Source organism: Peromyscus eremicus, chromosome 7, assembly GCF_949786415.1.
Source record: "Peromyscus eremicus chromosome 7, PerEre_H2_v1, whole genome shotgun sequence".
NCBI classification, from domain to species: Eukaryota; Metazoa; Chordata; class Mammalia; order Rodentia; family Cricetidae; genus Peromyscus; species Peromyscus eremicus.
The window spans coordinates 89659207-89678922 of NC_081422.1; the positions used below are offsets into that span (position 1 = coordinate 89659207).

Sequence of the window (19716 nt, forward strand, 5' to 3'; positions counted from 1 at the left end):
CATCATACCCACTCACTTAAGCCTTCTGCTCTCTGGGTATGGACGTCTTCTTACCGGTCCCTTACTTTTGGTAGTCATCTGAGTAACTATAAAACACTAGCTGCTTGAACCCTGGAGCTCGTAAAGTGCACTAGGTATAAAACAGCAGTAATGCTAAATTCGCTTAGTAGGTCTTTAAGGGACTTGGTGTCACCAACTGGGCAAAAAAACAACATTATAGTTTTCTGTTCAGATTTTATTTGAAATCTAATTCAAATTGTCAAAGCTACAAAAGAGGGGAAGACATCTGTATTATGTGTCTCAGTCACAACATCCTAAAACAAAATACTACTACTGCCAGCAGATCCATTGTACACATTTCTGATGAAATTCATTAGCACAATAAAAATTTCATCTTGAGAAAGAAACAGCCACAACAAAAGTAATTTATACAATATAAAACAATGACAGGTCTACAGATGCAGTTACTCATGAGTTTACACATGCATTCACAAACAAACAAACAAACAAAAACCCCAGGAATGCTCTTTCATTAGAATTGTGTTTTTGTGTGTGTTTTTTATTAAAAAAAACAAAAACAAAAACAAAAACAAACAAACAAACAAAACAGACCATTCAGGCACAAAACAAACTTGCATTTCCAATAAGTGACAGCATCTTAAAAATATATGTCAATGTTTGTTTTTCTTTGACTTTTTATGAGACCTGTGTGGAGACCGGGACTGGGATCTGGATTTCTTCCCTGATTTCTTAGGCGACCTAGACCGAGACCGCCTAGATCTTTTAGGCGTCCTTGAACCAGAAGGCGACCTGAAGAAACAAACAAGCACAGTGTCTAAGCACTCGTCTACAACTCTACAACACTGCTTACGACGTTTGTACAAGGCTTAAAAGGAGCTTCAAGTGGGCCCAGAAGTCATTGATGAAACAGCAAACTCAAATTTAGTCTTTACTGGGTACACACACACGGATTTATTTTATACTTACCATTCATTTGTTTAAAAAGACAGATTTCTGAGCCTTACTACTGCTCTACTGAGAATGTACATTTTAATAAGCTCCCCAGGTAACTGATACTCCCAAAATTTGAATCCACAAGATCAAGGTCAAGGTAGCAACTAAGACATTCACATAATTTTAAAAGCACAGAAGCTGTGCACTCTGTAATTTTGAGGGGGAAAAAATTCCTACTCAAGGCCATCATTTAAAACAACATAATTTGATGTTTTTGAGACAGGGTCTCACTATGTAGCCCAGCTGGCCTCTGCCTCCCAGGTAGTAGGATTAATGGCATCTACCACATCTGGCCCCAGTAATTTGGCTGAATTCTGTTTATGATGATTTCCCAAACAAATACACCTATATGTACACCTGCATATACACAAGAGTATGTGTGGTCTTAACAGGAGAAAGTCACCTATTATATAAAGACATCACAGGAAATCATTATGATAATAAAGTATTAGCATATAAATCCAGGTGCAGTTCAAGAAAACTTCTCTCTGTAACAGCAAATACATTCATGAACTACTTTTGTGAAATTAAAAGGCTTAAATAAAACATAAAATATAAAAGTATATATTGAAGAGATGATCTACATAGTATTCTCTTTCCTTACCCACACACTTACTTCTGTGGGGAAGGGGTATTCCTTTTCTTCAGCTTTGACAAAATCTAAGGCTATTTATTATACAGAAACAAAGATTAGAATGAAAAGTAACACCCTATTTCCAAGAGTGGACATGTGGAAAATCCTTGGCCAATCTTTAACTTGCTAGAATTCTTCTATACTTAAATCATGACAAAAACCAGAGTAGGAACGAGAGAGATAACTCAAAATAAAAGTATATTTCTCTGGTTTTCTGAAATCTTAAAAAAAAAATAATAATTAAAAAAAAAAAAAAGAAAAGAGAAAAAAGAAAATGCCAACCCCATGATTTCCAAAGCTCATAGAACAGTTAACTGGGTCTGAACTGTAACTAGCAGTGACTTGCATTTACCTTTTGGCTTTCTTACTAGCATCTCTAGGAGAATCCTTGTGAGATGACCTGGACCGTGAGCTTTCTTTATGAGATCTTTCTGACCGTTCTGAACGTTCTGATTTTGGTGATGGGGATTTCACTCGCCTACCACTGCTACTTCGAGATGGGCTGGGAGAAGTACTGTGTCGTCTTTTCCTACAAAGCAAAGCACATAAAACTCCATAAGGGACAAAAAAAAAGACAAGTATTCACTTTTAATTTTCACTGACTTAGCTACAAATCCCTTCCAGCTTACACTAACTTAACTCTCACTATGCATACTAGTGCTATTTTCCCAAAGACATTCAATGTCCTTTATCTCACGAACAAGTCAATCTTAAGACAGTGTGCCCCAAAAACAAGTGAATTCAATTAAATTCAATTTTCTTTTGCTGTAAGAGATTACTAGGAAGATGAAGAAAATCCGATGTTCTGGACTGGCTAACAATGAAGGTTTATTTTTCAATGCTAACTTCTTAATGTGGTACTTTTATTGAAGTTAAATGATTACTATTCAGAGAACTGGACTCTGTACTGGCCAATTATAATGAACTGGTTGGAGGTGAGGTACAAAGAGAAGAATTGAAAAGAAAAGTAGACACATTTTAGTAGGTGGACCAATGGGGTAGAAGGTACATGGGGATTATTTATACTATTATAACTTTTGTAAAACTGAAATTATATAAAAGTAATAAAAGACAAAAAAAAGTGGCATTTCTTTGTTAGCCAATCTGTATAACTTTGCTTTTTATAAGTATATACGGAGTGATTAAGCCAGGTTACTCATTTGCAACCACTTGGTTTTTCTAATGTGGAAAACTCTGATTCTGTTCACTGAAGCGACTGCTTCACTACAGTAGACATTTAAAAACTATGACAGTAAGAAACACAGTCCAGTGAGGCGGTTCAGCAAGTCAGAACACTTAACCTGAGTTTGATCCTTTAGAACCTACATGGCAGAAGGAGAGAACCAAGCCCCGTAGTTGTCTTCTGACTTCCACAAAGCACAATGGCAGTATATCCCCCACACAAAATACACACACACACACACACACACACACACACACACACACACACACACTCTGAACAAACAAAAGTTAAAAATATAAATTAAATAAAAACTGAAAGAGAAAAGCTGGAACCAAGGACTTAACATGATGAGCAAGTCACTGTGGCTTCTATATATAATCTCCTTTCAAGATGGAAAAAGATGCTTACAGTGGAGTCAACAGGTGGATAGAACAAGTTGTTATTCAAGCCGTGGGGCTGATACCCAATAGTGTAACTGAATTCCTGCAGTGAATTAAGGCTAAGGAGACCATATGAACCAAGTAAAGAGATGATGTCCTAATTAGTTAAGCCAAGTGGCAACTAACTGCCCCACTCAACTAACTCTGCCTCCTACAGGCAGAAGAGAAACATGTTTACTGTGAAAAACCACTTCTGGTTTGTTGCTTCTGATAATAGAAATACTTTAAAACCAAGCAGCACTCCAAATCTTGAAACAAAGCAGATGTAACTATGGCATGCCATACCTTTCTTTTCTTGTTGGAGTACATTCATCTTTCTCCTTCTTGTCTTTGGACCGGGATTCCAATTTTTCTTTATCTTTTTTGTCTCTTTCTCGTTCTCTTTCTAATTCTTTCTCTTTCTCCTGTTTTGTTTTTTAAAAGAAAGTATTTAGTTGTTTTAAAAAATGTCAATCTAGACTATCCTATGTATCTAACCATATTTTCTCTTTTAGGAATTTTTCAAGTACTAATTAAAGTATGGTATCATTTTCATTTCGGCAGCTAGCCATCTTTTATATACTAAATCATCATCATCATCCTTGTGTAGCAGCAAAATATTTACTGAGTACTTATCATAGCCCAAACAACATAGTAACAATTTTCCATACACCAAGTCATCCTGTGATCCTTTAAAACACTATCACTCCTCAATCTAGATATGGAAAACCAGACTCAGAAAGTCTAGGCATAATGACCATGGTCACACCAGAGAAAGCCAGGAAATCAGTCTAAGAGCTCCTATCCCTCCATCCCTACCATATCAAAATAGGGGGAGGGAGGGAGGGGTGGGAAGGAAGAAATGAATCAGGAAAAGCTAGCAAGCAACATATTGACCTTTCCATCACAGGTTGCAAGAATTTAGTTGTCAAAGCGATTCTGCCTATATACAGAAGGTTCACTTCATAAAGAGTTCTCACCAAAGATTTATTGTAATTGTAAAATGAAATGTAATCCTAACTTATAAACTGATTATATAATAATTATATAAACCAGAAAAATAACTGCTTGTTTATCCCTATTTGTCCTGTCATTTCTGAATAAAACTCTAATTTCTATTAACAGTAGAATAATTGAAGTAGTGGCTAAAGATACTGAACCAACTTAGTCCTTTAATAACAGAAATGGAATTTATTTATGATTGGCATGCATCAAAAATGTTATCTAACTTCTGCTTCTCATTTTTAAAAAGTGAGAAAATCTTATAACTGGACACTGGCAAAAACACTTTGTCTTGAAGGTTATATACAATCCTTTTAACAACTGCTCAACTGCACCATCACAACAAGAAAACCACACAGACAATACCTAGGTGAAGAGGCATAGCTGTGTTCTAGTAAACTTTATTTACAAACCTTCAACATATGCCTTCTAAAAACACAATCTTGTCTCCAATTAACACTCATGGAATAGAGGAAACTAAACTAGTAACTGACATGTTTTTTAGTTTGTTGCCACTGAGATACAGGGAGCCTCTCAACATGTAATCTTCCATGCAAACTAATAACCTGATACCATCGACAAAGGGACTCAAAGCGTACAAACAACTAGTACCATTTTAAAAATAACCTCATTTATCTTTTGCCCAAATACATCACAGAATATAAATCTAAAGAGGTACAAGGGAGACCAACTTCTCTTAACGATGCGCAGTATACACTTTCTGAATGATGATAAAAAATTATTTCTTGATTGTCTATACATTTTATAGACTATACTACAATTAATCTATTTTAAACATTCTGATTTAACACCAGAGTAACAATAATAGCAATTCTAACTATGATCTATCAGAGAGAACTCCAGTGGTACACAGCTAAGAATGGCACAGGATTCCACAGGTCAGCACAGCTATACAGTCACTTTGCTGGGCAGCTCCCTGCCACCAATTCTGTACCTGTAAGCTCCCGGGCACGCCTTTCTCTTCTATTGCTATCACTGTAATGATGGCCAAGGCACAAGATAAAACAGCAATTCCAACGGAAGCCCTGGGCATTCCAACAGTCACCATATGGAGTCCGAGTTCTGGTGCTCTACACGCTCCTAATTCACTGTACCTAATAAGCCCAGCACTCCCCGATGCACAGGTATTCTCCCTCTTAGTATACCTTCTTGGAAATGAACTTTCCAACAGCAGCACTTCCCAAACCTCATCTCCATCTTCATTCATGTTACTTCCTAGCATTACCGGTTTCTTACTACCATCAATGTAATGTCTTCCCATAGGTTTTCCAGTTCCGAAAGCATATTCTTAGCAAGACTGTCTAGTCCACAGGTAGTACCCAGAATCAAATATTTCCACTCATCATTCAATATTTCTACATTGAAGGCTACCATTTGCAATGCACTTCCCTTTAGAATGCTATTAACCCCAATAGTCCACAGTAGGTGACTGTGGTAATGCTGTTACTGAAGAACATATTCGAATCTTACTCGCTGTAGCAGTTTATCTCTGTAGTGCTCCACTTGTTCCTGGAAGCTTTGGCCTGGTTTTTTAGGTCTCTTTCCAGATTCCAATTCATCTTGAAACTTCATAACTTTGAGCTGTGAAATACGACATTTTTAATAAGAATTTTCCATCACAATTTCTCAAGCATTGCTTTTCTCCTACAGCAAAGCAGTGACTGGTTAGGACTCGATCAAAATTCAACCTCAACAGAAAGTCTGCCAGACAAGTCCACCCATCACACAAAATTCAGGCCATCAAACACCAACACACATGCCCTCAGGCAGGAGAGGACTAAAACCATAGACTGTTTCGCATCCTTAAGAACAATGAATTTGTTACCTAGTTCTCCAAATGAGAAGGACAAAGTGAGTGCAGGCAAGCACACGTGGAGCAAGACTGCAGTCACAGGACATCAACAGAAAACAGTTGAAAGCAGCACGGAAACAACGGTGGCGTTCTAGTCACCGCTCCTTAGAACAACCCCCAGTGGCACGGTCTGAAGCTGCACTCTGCTGACAGCAGGGCACCACTGACCCTCAGAGCACGGAGTCAAACCATTCAGACTGTTCCGACCGGTTAAGACAGGAAGAGTAAATGCTGACTTACAAAAGATCACAATTTCTTGTTCCAGTTCTTAAAATGGATCCCTTAGAATGTCCTAAGCTATGCATATGATGAATATTCCCTGTAGCATGCTAGCAGACCACTTACATAGTCAACCTAAGATTTCTGGCTAATTATATGCAAAAATCAGAATCACACACATTTGCAATGGATAACAATCTGAAAGCCTGTACCCACCCACACAGTTCCCCTCCAAACAACAACAACAACATATAAAATCAGTAACAGAAAAAGAAAAATGTAAGAAAAGGTGAGACTAATTTCACATTTTATTCTGGAGATTGAAATACTTTGACCACCCCCTACTCCTGGAGACAATGTCTTACAATGTATCCCAGGCTGGCCACAAACTTGTGACCCTCTGCCTTGGCCTCCCGGGTGCTGTGATTACAGGTATGCATCACTATGCCAGAGTAAAAACTTTTTCAATTCTGTAAAGACTACTAAAAAAAGATAATGTGGGCCGGCGAGATGGCTCAGTGGGTAAAGGTGCCTGCTGCCAAGCCTGACGATGACCTGTTCCATCCCTGGGACCTCCATGGTGGAAGGAGAGCACCAGTTGTTTTGACTTCCATTTGACGGTTGGGATATGCACATGTGACACATACACAAAATAATACATGTGATTTTAAAACTTTTTGAAGAGAATAAATTCATGATATATTTTAAAGTAAGACATTAGGGTTGGAATGATGGCTCCGAAGATAAAATGTCTGTCATGTAAGCCTGACAACCTGAGTTCAAGCCCAGAACCCATGTTTAAAAAACTGGATGTGGTGACCTGGTGACCCGGATGTGGAATGTCAGCACTTCTAGCACTACATGAGGCAGCCATGAGAATCAATGGGAAGTCTGCAGCTATTTCATCCTGGAGTATACAAAATGGCAGAAATAGCAAGACAGACCCTATCTCAGCAAGGTATGAGGGAGCTGACCCCTGAAACTCATCCTGACTTCAACACAATGCATGTGCATTCTCCTCTCTCACCACACCCTACACACACACACACACACACACACACACACACACACACATTATTATTAAAATAAAAACTGTTTGAAGCGTCCAGGAGTTTAAATGTCCCATGAAATTTTAAAAGATGACAGTAGTCTCCTCTTCAACTAAGGGAAGGAGAGTGATGAGGAGAGAAGCATGTGGACATTCCAAACCTGCCAACCCTGTTTTACTGAAGAGATGAAGAGACCATCTTAGCACACTACTATCTCACTCTGCTATTTGTAGTGATATACCATTCAAATAGACTATATGCTACTGAGGCATTTAGGAAATAAAGCCTGTGCATTGGAGAAAGATTCTAATCCTCTCCCTGCCCCACAAAAAACAGAAGTATTGTCACACTGTCTGAATTCATGACTGCATCTTGTAAGTTCTTTGATATTGACCATTTTTTTACCTATCTCACTTCCATAGCAGGGTTCTATAAACCAGAGACTTAAGGTTCTCTCCATCTTTTCCTTCAAAAAATCTTAAAACTGGCCTTTGTACTTTTCATGTTTTGATGAATTACACATTTTAAAAGACAGACACTAAACTGAGAGAAAAAGCAAGATGATGCAAATCCCTGAATTCGCCACTGTATGAATCCTCCTCTAACCAAATTTTGTTGCTTAGACTGTAACACTGGGAAATTGGTTTGAAAACTAAGCCATGAATCTATGAATCAAACAACAAACTGAATGTTAGAAGAGGGAATATATTTATAATTGTGTATGGGTGTGTAGACTTGAGGTCAACCTCAGTTATTATTCCTTAGGATGGCCATCAACCTTGCTGGGTTTTGTTGTTGTCTGGTTTTGTTTTTTGAGAGAGTCTCTTACTGGGACCTGGAGCTCAGCAATTAGAACAGGCTGGGTGGCCAGGGAACTCTGCAACTTCTGCCTCATCCTCTCCCGTGCAGTGCTGCAACGTCAGGTGCGCAACAGCAAGCCCAGCATTTCCGTGTGTTCTAGCACTCTAACGCAGGGCTTCGGATTTGCATGGTGAGCACTGTATAGACCGCACTGTCCCAGCCTCTTTTATTTTGAGACAGTCTCACTCCGTGGTCAAGCTAGACTCAAACTTCTAAAGTCCTGATCTCTGACTCTCCAGTGCAAGGATTATAGACATCAGCCATCAAACATGGCTAAAAATATTTTTTGAAACCATTATAAAATCCCACCTTAAAGAGTTTCTGATAATCGGGCCTAAGGCCCAAATGCAAGTTAAGATACCCATAAAAAGAGTGACCACATTTCTCAACACAAAAGGAAATAGTCAATGCAAAGGCTTAATAATTATTCCTGCTGCCTTGATACAACAACCAGGCTCACATTCTCACTTCCACAGTCCTTCCTTTGTTAGGGACAGGCAGAAAAAATTCCCCACCACCATCAAAGACCTTCCTTCCACTTGGCTCCCAGCATTCTACTCCCCCATCCCGTTGGCAGAACCAGGGAAAGCAGTACAGGAAAGACAGCACCAGCCCAGTGCCACTCTTAAGTGGCATCCAGTCAGCACAATACATGGCTGTAGGATTTCAAGTGTTTTTGTAGAGAATATTAGTACTGTGAAAGACAAATCCATTGGTTTTTATTAGTCCCAGATTTAAAGTATGTTTAGCTGTTAGGCATCTTTATTAAGATGCATTTGGGGAAAGGAAGAAAAACTGTAGTATAAAATATAGTATATAATAACACTACCTAGGGAAACTAATGTAGAACTTTATTTTTTACTTAACAGTTCTCTAATAAAGGCACTGGATTTTAAGACCAAAAACTGACACACAAAGGGGCAGGGAAGCAAGGTAAGAAAGCATGGAAACAAAGTTCATGAGACTAGAGTTCTAATTCAAATCTGCTGCCAGCTGTGAAACTCTGTACCATGACTTAAATGTCTCAGAGTAACAATGGAGAACAATTTAGGTGCTGCCAAGATGAAGCTAAGACCTGCATTTTTAAACCTAGGATTTGGTTTATCTTCCGAATTATGAGACAGGTAGGTACTAGGAGAGCTGGAGAGATACGGATAGGAAGCAGACTACAAAAGATCACATACAGTGCACACACACACAATATACACCACATACATACATGCAGAATTTGGAAATAATAATGCTCATAAAATCCAGCTAACAGTCAGGCTGTGGTGGTGCACGCCTTTAATCCCAGCGCTCGGGAGGCAGAGCCAGGCAGATCTCTGTGAGTTCGAGGCCAGCCTGGTCTACAGAGTGAGATCCAGGACAAGCACCAAAACTACACAGAGAAACCCTGTCTCGAAATGCCCCCCCAAAACAAAACAAAAACAAAACAGCTAACAAAGCTACATTATGTGGTTTTTTTCTCTTTATATTAATAAGGAAACAAAACATTTGAAAAGAAGAATTAGGCAGTCTGTACTGGCATCTTTAAAAACATTTCTTTTTGGGTGTGCACACAGACAGCCACAGCAATTCAAGTGGAGGTCTGATTAGGGCCTGGCTCTCCACCGTGTGTGCCATCAGGCACCTTTGCCCACGGAGTCGTCCCCCAGCCCTATTCTGACACTCCAAAGATCAAGAAAATGTATTTTTACTGAATGCAGTCTTTATTTCTACACTGTCCTCCCCAGCCCTGAGGACTGAAGCACCAGTCTTTTACATGCTAAAACAACTACCCTAGTAGATAACCACACCCCCAAGAACCCCTACTCCCTACCCCCCACCCACTCCAAACACACTCTGTTGCTTTCTTTTTAGTTTGAGACAATCTGCCCAGGCTGTTCTTGAACTCTCTAGGTTGCTGTGGAATATTTTTGTACACTGGTTTAATAAACACTACTTGGCCAGTAGCCAGGCAGGAAGTATACTCGGGATAAACAGACAAGGAGAATTCTGGGAAGAGGAAGGCTGAGTGAGGAGACACCAGCCCGCCGTCCAGGGAGCAGCATGTAATGGCACACAGGTAAAGCCATGGAACACATAGCAACATATAGATTAACAGAAATGGACTGAGTTTAAGTGTAAGAGCTAATCAGTGGTAAGCCTCAGCTAATGGCCAAACTGTTTTAATTAATATAAGCCTCTGTGTGTTTACTTGGGTCTGAGCAGCTGTGGACTGGATGGGACACAGGAAAGCTTCAGCTACACTAGGTAGCCCAGGTAAGTCTCGAACTTATACCCTTCCTGCCCCAGGGTCCCAAGCGTCTGAGGTTATAAGCATGCATAGCTCATTTCTACTCTTAGTAGTTTGTCGAAGTAGGAAGAGGTACTCAGGAAGACAGAGGGGTTAGTGACTTACAAAAGATTTCACAGGATGAAAAAGATCCAACAGTGAGTGTGTTCACCACTACGCAACACCCTATTCCCCTAAAACTATTAAGGGAACAAAGGTGTGTCCTATGGGGAAATGAATTAAATTACTAACTAAAAGCTTCTTATCTATACTGACAAACTAGAATCATGCTGATTCTGCATAGGGTTAAAACAAAATGCTTTCTTTGGTTTGGTGATGCTGGGGAAAGAGGTAATAGGGAAGAATATGCCTCCAGTGATTATGTAGAGAAGTAGAAAGGAGATCATCAATACAGTATGTATCATAAGAAGAAAGGTGCTGGCACACAGCAGGCATGCAGTGTTACTATTAATGGGTGCTATGGATTGAGGACTCTCACATCTTTTCAAATTCTAGACTAACTGGTTATTTTGCTGGGAAAGTTTACCACCCTGAGCACTCAATAATGTTTCTCTCCTCATGAGGTCCTGTTCCTCCCCGAGTATCTGTAACAGTTAAAGGTTGTCATGTGAAGGAGAGACTTCCCTGTAAATAAGCTCTTACTACTCAAGATCCCAAAGCAAACCTAATGAAAATTCACTGGGAGACGTGCACACACACACACACAAAATCACCAATCATCAAAGTGTTAAATTGGTTGGAAACTGGAAGAGGCTCAACAGGAGTGGGGGTGGGGGGGACACAAGAGGGTAATGGAAGTTGAATATGATTAAAATACATTAAATCCATGTATGAAAATGTTATGAAACTCATTATATATAGTTAATATATGCTAATAGAAACCATTTATTTTAAAGTTCCCCAAATGCTTCTCTCCAACAAGTCCAAGCAGCCTGAGACACAAAACAAAGAGCATTGTAAAAAGAAAGGACTAAGGGAGGAGGGAAAATTTCCCTAAGAGAGTTTGGGCTTGCCCATCTATTTGTATTCTTCTTAATGTTAAGACTCAGGCAATATATACTTGTACCCTGTCATGAAACTTTTCAAATAAACCACTATAATTAATAAAACGTAAACTTAAATTGAATGTGTCAGAAAGCATTTTACTTTTTCCTAGTTATATAAGGTATGCATCTAAAATTGAATGGTTTTTCCTATCCCTTGGAATCCATTTCCTCAGAGGCTCTCCTATATGCCATGCATTCAAACAGAGGACAAAACACACACATACACACATCCTAGTAAAATCACAGGGATAATCAGGACAGAAAACAAATCTAGAGAGAAAAACAAGGCTAGTGTTCAGAAAAAGGGATCCTTGAACTAAGAGGCAATGTTAACCCGTCTGGAGGTTTCTGAGTAGACATGCCATGCCAAGGGGAAGTCAATTCGGTTGACCGTTAAAGGCCACGAAAATAGTTTTAACTTGACTGCAATACAAACCTCAATCTCACGAAGCTTAGCCCGTTTCTCTTCACTCATTTCAGAGTACTTGGAGAACTTAGACTCAGTCATCTCTTCTCTGACTGGGTTAGAATATAAATGATGTTCTTCCGACTTGGAACTCTGAGTGTCTTCTTCGTCTTCACTTTCTTCTTCTTGACTTTGGAAATAGAGAATATACTGCATGTCACAGTAGGGAAAAGAAATATTGTATTTTACAGTTTGGGTATTTGTTTCTCATTGTCTTGGAACTTAAATGATATTGCAGAACATCTAAAACATTTTCCGCAAATATTTGGTCAAATAATATTTTAGACTGTTCTGAAAAACATTTCCTTCTACAGAAAAAGTTGAGTTTCAATATAATAATATAATCATGCTTTTAATAAATTCTGTGTTAATGTTATCAGTGTGCTTTTTATTCTGTAACACTGTCATGCAAGGAAATAAAATGAACAGCCAATGAGTGTTACATATTACTCAGTTCAGTGAACTCATAAAGGTTTGGGTTTTTTGGGGGGTTGGTTTGTTTGTTTGGTTGGTTGGTTGGCTTGTTTTTCGAGACAGGGTGTCTCTGTGTAGCTTTGCGCCTTTCCTGGATCTTGTTCTATAGGCCAGGCTGGCCTCAAACTCACAGAGATCCGCCTGTCTCTGCCTCCCGAGTACTAGGATTAAAGGTGTGCGTCATCACCGCCTCGCCATAAAAGGTTTGTTTTTAAAAAGCCAAATGTTTACCCTCCTTCCACAAAGGCTATACTCTGGAAAATAAATGAATTTGTCACACTCACCATAATACAATCAATCCAACACATAAGGACCTCAACTGATTAGCACATTATACTAAAGTACCATATAAAGCTTGAGTATTAGAAAATTTCAACTATTATGTTATAGCTGATCCTGAAAGCTAGCTCTTCATTCAGTTCTTGTTTTATATACATTTATTGTTGGAGTCCACTAGGTTTCCTAGTGGCTGTACCCAGCAGGACTGCTTAAGAGGTTGATTGGACCATGGGCCTGAGTATCAGGTGTTTGTAAGGGTCAACACTTGGCTGTACCTAGCTAGGGGGAGGTCCTTTGCCCCTCCCCTTGGCATTATTATAAATAGCCCTTTGGAATAAAGCTCTTGACTGGTGGATAAGGATCCAGACTCACCTAAGGCCATCCTGCATTTCTCTCCCCTCTTTATTTCTAACTAAGTCTCTTATTCCTCATTCCTCAAGAGTCCCTGGGGTAAATAAATGTGGGGGTTGGTCTCCCACAGTTTATGAAGTCTGTACTTCCTTTTGTTTTAGATTTATTTGTTTTATTTTATGTGTATGAGTATTTTGCCTGAATGCATGTATGTGTACCATGTGCATGCCCTGTTGCCCATGAACATCAGGAGAGGGTTTTAGAGCCCCTGGAACTGAGTTAAGGATATGTGTGAACCTCAATGCAGGTACTAGGAATCAAATCAAGGTCCTCTTCAAAAGCAACAAGTGCTAGTAACCTGAGCCTTAGCTTCCTGCTATAATTTTATGAAAAATGGAATTTCAAAATTCTAAATCTGTAACAAACTCATTACAAATGCTATTATTTTTAGCATTTCTTTCCATATGTTACAAGCATTAACTTAAAATTCCATCTCTACTGAAAATGCAACAGTTTATCATATGAAGCAGCCCTCAGCCATAAGGCGTTTCTGATCCAGCCACTAGAGAGCAGTAGTGAGCTGTAAGAAATTCTGAAGGACCAGAAAGCTATGTGCAAATTAGTGTTTCTTGCACTGCAGTTTCATAAACTACATTTTTATACTAACATGATTTACTCGGAGGTTTAAGAAAAATTAAAAATATGAATTCTACTTCTGACTCATGTTTCTACCAATGATTACTTCCACATCGATTTTAAAACACTCTCATACAGTAACACAAAAATCAATTTTATGCCCAAAAACCCCTAATGCTTTCAGAAAATGAACCTAATTATGTATCTGGAGTTATCTGATAAACTTTCTACCCTTCACTGTAAATTAAAGAATTATTTGATTAGTACAGTATATGTTTATGCTAACATTTTGAGATGTTGCTAATGAGAGAGTCATGGACATAAAACGTCAATTAAAAAGTCAAAGCATTCAACTCTAGTACTCTGCAGTTGCAGGGAGCCACTGCCATTAGTAAGCCACACTTTGACTTTCTAAGTATCTCATCACTACCAACTTGTTCCAGTCACACCAAGATCACTGTCGGTTTCCTCATGCCATCCAACTGTCTACAAACTATTGCCTGAGCACACTGCCTTGCAACCCATCAGCCCCTTTACCAAGTGCATACAAATGCACTTCTGTGCTGGGCCAGCAAAAGGGCTTTCCCGTTTTCCTTCTTCCATCTGAGGATAAAAGACTATAGTTTTTACAAAACAAAAAGCTCTTCCTAGAATAATTGACACCAATTGTTCCTACTATAAAACTCAATATTCACGCAATGACTTTAAAAAGTATGAAGCGTCCTAAATCTTATCAATACAAACTTTAAGTTCTTATCACCACTATGCCAAAGGCAAAAATACCTCTATGGTGATTACAAAAGAGAAAACTATCAAAATCATAATTTCTTTATACTCACAAAGGTCCTCCCCCTTCATTCTTAGGTCTTCTGACATGTTTAAACATTTAAAATAATAAAACAGTACTTGGCAATGCACTCTCCAAAAGGAAAGGAATATAATCTTCCCACTTAACACTTTAAAAATCACTTTTTTGTGGCTCTAAAACAACAGTTGATGACAAAAATTTAAAACAAATACAACTGATGCATTAGTAGCTACAAGGCAGGAATGTAGAGCCTCAGGAAGAAAACCCAGCAAGGTCAGCAAGGTGAAGCCTGGTGCAAAGACCAGAGAGCAAAGCTCTTCATTCACTGGAAAAATGATGCAGACTAAAGATGATTCTCTCCCAAGGATCTGAAGGTGAAGTTTTCCTCTTCACTATTATTTCAACCATACCTCTGTCAGTGAAAAAGGGAGTATACATGTGCAGGGAACTGGGTATGTGTGAAACTTAAGATTCTTACTTTTGGTTTTCTTCTTCTTCTGATTCATCGTGCTGGTCAAATAGCTCCCACTTAGAAGTTGTTACAGCTGCAGGAGAAAAGGGAGGTTAGCATTTTTGCTACAGCACAGTAGAAGCCCAGCTTTAGAGCTGAAAGTTTACATTACAGAAACTTATCTTAAGCTTATCTCTTCTTCATGTACTATACACTACACCTTCTTGTCTCATACCTATATGATATCTATGCAAACTCAGAAATGATTAAAAACACTGTCACATTTATTTCTATGGTGAATGGCAAGATTTATTTGATCAGACCAACAAATATTAACAGATACCAACTAAGTGTAAAGAGAAAGGCAAATGTAAACTGGATCTAATAAACATTATAGGAGGTCAAAGCTCAGTTTCTCTGAAACTGACCCCTAAGTAGCTTTCCAAATGGATGCTGCTTCCCAACTACACTCTCTATTGAAACACCTTAGCCTGAAAGGTTTTCATGATTTCTGACTGTACTCTCAAAGCTTCCAAACGGAAGGATCTAAAACAATTACTATAGGAGCACCAACATCAATGAATGATTATAATAGACCTAAAACATGGTAGCACTGAGTGTGAAAGCTGAAAACAAAGACTTTACACAAAAAGAAAACATACACAACATGCAAATACAAAGGCACCAATAATTATTATAAGAACTTAATTTTCCCCTCACTAATTGCTGGTGATTCAACCCAGTGCCGTACATACGATAAGCAAGTACTACACCACTGAATGATACCACTATCCCAGTACACAACTGTTTAAAAGCTCAACATTTGTAATTTACTCACCTTGTGCTTCCAATTCAGATTCATCTACAGCCTCCCATTTTGATGGGGCTACTTTAAATATGGGTTCATTCTTCTTTGAGTCTTCAGTTGCATCCACTATTGAAGAAAGAAAAAATGAGCTATTAAATATATTAGGGGATGACTCAAACTAATGGCCTTACCAAAAATCCAACAGAAGTAAGTCCACATGTAGAAAAAACATTGACAGTATCAAAAACAAGGATTATAATGAACTCACTTTTTTGCTTCAGACCCAATTTCTAAGCAGCGCAAAGTAAGCCCTTTTACCCATAGCAGACACATTCCAAGACCTCTAGCAAATGCCTGAGCCTATGAACAGCTCTGAACTATACACTATGTTTTCTTGTCCACACATAGTTATAAATTAGGCACAGTAAAAACAACCATGAAAGAGTAACTGTTAGAATGTACTATGACACCTAAAACTTGTCAATTTTTTGGAACTTTCCATTTAATATTTGCAGACCGAAGTTGGCAGTGGGTGACTTTAAGCATGAACAGGAAGGCAGAAAATGGGCATAAAGAAACTACTACCCAGAAAATTCAGGTAACACTTTAAACATGTGGAGCTGAGAGAAAGATAAACAAACAAACAAATAAATGTTTTCGGGGCTGCAAAGTTCATACTTTATCCAACACTTTAATATAATTTTAGTCCAGAGAACAGATGACACGGGGCATCTGACATGGCTATAAACAAACACGAGATATTGCCTATAGCTTTCAGACAACTGAGACAAAAAGGAAATCTGCTACTATTACAGGAGAGTAACAGTCCAAAAGAGAAAGATGACCATAAGACAGCCCTTTCCTTTGCCACAGTCAAACATATTGCTAGATGTTTGAGTTTTAAAATATCAAAAGAGGTGAGTAACTTGACATAGTCAAAAATTAAAACATTTCTCTACATTTCTCCAGAACATCATGTGAGAAAATAAAGCATTTTGGCAATTAAACCTGTTAGCTTTAATGTTTGAAATCTGAACTTACAAGGCACTCCATCCAGATCATCATCAAGACTTTTTATAGGGACTCCATCAAGATCATCAATGGGAGTGGCATCAATGGGAATTCCATCCACATCTTCCAGAGGCGCACCATCAAGCTCTTCCTCAATGGGAGCACCGTCAAGATCATCTGGCACATCCTACAGAAACATGCACTACTGTAGCATTTTCTCGACTTCTTAAATCTCTCACTATTAGATTAACATGGCTGGAGATCCGTATTTCCAGACCCAACGTAAACACATGCTTTATCATCCAGCCTGCCAAGGCAGCAATTACCTATACATTTATTTACCTAACATGTACTAGGTGCTTATTATTGGGGCCAGCTAGCCTGTGACCCAAGGATGAACAAAATCAGTCTTTGTTCTTCTGTCAAAGAACTTAGTAAAGGTTTTTGCTGTTTGAAAAAGAAATCTATCAGAACAAAAGATTAAAAGGGTACATCAGCATCTTATCATACTACTGAATAATTAAATTTCATGTAAAGAAGTCAGAAGGTAGCCTGAAGTTACACTTGGTGACACACAAGGTCCAGACAGAAGAACATGTACAAAGAGCAGTGGCAGGAGGACACTGTACACTGAAGACATTGAAACAAGTTTAAGAAGGTGGCAGACGAGTAGCTGTCTCCCCATCAATAACAGGTAAAGGAGAGTCGGGAAAATCCATGGAGGTGAAAACATTCTGAAGAAGAACAGAAGCAAATACATGTATAGCTCTAAGTGCAATTCCTAGCTTCCAAAAGCAATTTACCTCAACCTCACCAAAGAGTATTGGAGACTGAGCCCTCCAAAAGAGGGCTGCTCAGTAAGACTTCCCTACTACAAAGACCCAAAGGGACAGTCACACCTACAGATGCATAGGCTACAACACAGCAACACGAAAAAGATAAAAGTCAAGGGCCTCCCAAAGATCCTAAGTCCTCCGCTAGGAAACTCAGATACTGATATAAGTTAAAAGTCAGAAGACAAAGTTTTCTTATAAACATAACGATACAAACCAGGCCGTAAATGAGAGCAATAGAGAGGAAAATTGTTAAGAAAGTTAACAATCTGGATTAAAAAAAGTTAGAAATGCAAACCTCAATGAATCAAATAAAACTGAGAGCAGTGAGTCAGCAGGATGATATGGCAAGTGAGACACTTGCACATAAGCTTCACAACCTGAGTTCAATCCCTGGACTAAGTAAAGTGAGCGAGAGAGACTGACGAACGTTCCGACTGTCCTCTAGACTCTCCTCATGAGCTGTGTCAAGTACATGGCTGCATGCCTGCCCACATTATAAAGTTAAATAGTTTTTAAAAGGGGTTAGTTTTTTTGTTTTAGTTTTTTTTTAGTCGTCTGTGTGTGTTTGTAGGGGGCAGACTGGGGAGCTGGCTTGATGGTGAAAAACACTTGCTCTAGAAAAGAAAATCTGAGTTCAACTCTCAGCACCCGCGCGGTGGCTCCTAACCATCACTAACTTCAGTTCCAGGGGATCTGATCCTTTTGTCTGATCTCTGTGGGCACCAGGCATACATGTGGTACACAAGCACATACGCAGGCAAAACACCCATATGCATAAAATAAATCTAAAGCAAAACAAAACAGTAGGAAGCATCACCAATAGCCTCTACCAAGCAGAACAAAGAATATCAGGTGTAGAGGACAATGTGGATGAAATACTGCACTCAAATATCAATAAGGAAGACAAAGGAATCAATGACCAAGACCACAAATATCTAAGAACTCTAGGATATGGCCAAGAGCCAAACTTATCATCCCCAAGATACAGGACAAGTTGAGACAAGCACTAAAAGCAGAGTGAATTAATGAATCAATGACATTTAGGAGTGGAAAACTTCATAAATCCAGATTTTTAAACACACAAGGCACTCCTCAGGACCCCAACAGATATGACCAGATATCTATGGCACCCGTGGTCAAGACATTAAAATACAAAGCAAAGCAGCAACAGTAAAAGGTGTAAAGGAAAAATGTTAACTCACCCACAAAGGCAGAAGCATCAGAGTAATAAATCTCTCAGCAACCCCAAAGCAGGAGAGCAATGAATGATACAAATCAAGCCCTGAAAGTAAATAACTGCCAACCAAAAGTGCTATAGCCAACAAATCTGTCTTATTTTAAATACTGAGAAATAGAACATTTCAAGACAAGCATAAACTAAGGCAGTTCACAAGCGCCAAGCCATATTGCAAAAGGTATTTAAATACTATATACAGAGGAAGACAGTCTCAATCACAAGAGTCAGGAATGAAAAAAACTTCAGGACAGGACTGGATAAACAAAGAAAAACTAGGAAAGAATCCATCATATCCAACCTCATAAACCAGCAAACTCTGATCCTAAGAGGGGAGAAACTCAAGAACAAACAAACAATGAACAATTTGGATTATAACAATTAGGAAACCATTCTCAATAATAACCTTAAACATGAATAGCCTCAGTTCACCAACCAAGAGATTCACGCATTACTACCAGAAATGAAGATGAAAGATACACAAACCATTTAGGAAGGAAAAAGCAAGAGAATGATGATGAACACAATTCAGTACCATCATGCTACATCTTCTAAGTCTATGTTTACTTTTTGAGCTAACTTTAACATAATCAAAGTTTTTATACAGAAACAATCCCCAACTCTTGATGGTTTGACTTTTTGAAAATTTTCAATGTTGCAACACAATACACACTTAGTAATAACTTCAATTATGATCTTTTTTTCAGATAGCAATATACAGTGTGGTGTTTCCATGATGTTAGGCAGTGGCACTTAGTTATGG

The 19716-nt window shown here is 38.6% G+C and overlaps 1 protein-coding gene across 3 annotated transcripts in view; it reads right to left on the reverse strand.

Annotated features, from left to right (window-relative positions):
• Positions 1 to 214: 214 nt before the first annotated feature.
• The window catches only part of U2surp (U2 snRNP associated SURP domain containing), a 56213-nt gene continuing 36711 nt past the window's right edge, over positions 215 to 19716 (reverse strand). For all 3 annotated transcript variants that reach the window (XM_059268375.1, XM_059268374.1, XM_059268376.1), the window contains 8 exons: positions 16914 to 17070; positions 15903 to 15998; positions 15092 to 15158; positions 12036 to 12195; positions 5744 to 5854; positions 3557 to 3675; positions 2001 to 2177; positions 215 to 810 (listed from right to left, as the gene is read on the reverse strand). In XM_059268375.1, coding sequence (XP_059124358.1) covers positions 672 to 810; positions 2001 to 2177; positions 3557 to 3675; positions 5744 to 5854; positions 12036 to 12195; positions 15092 to 15158; positions 15903 to 15998; positions 16914 to 17070 — 1026 coding nt within the window. In that variant the 3' untranslated portion in view covers positions 215 to 671. The remainder of the gene's footprint in view (positions 811 to 2000; positions 2178 to 3556; positions 3676 to 5743; positions 5855 to 12035; positions 12196 to 15091; positions 15159 to 15902; positions 15999 to 16913; positions 17071 to 19716) is intronic.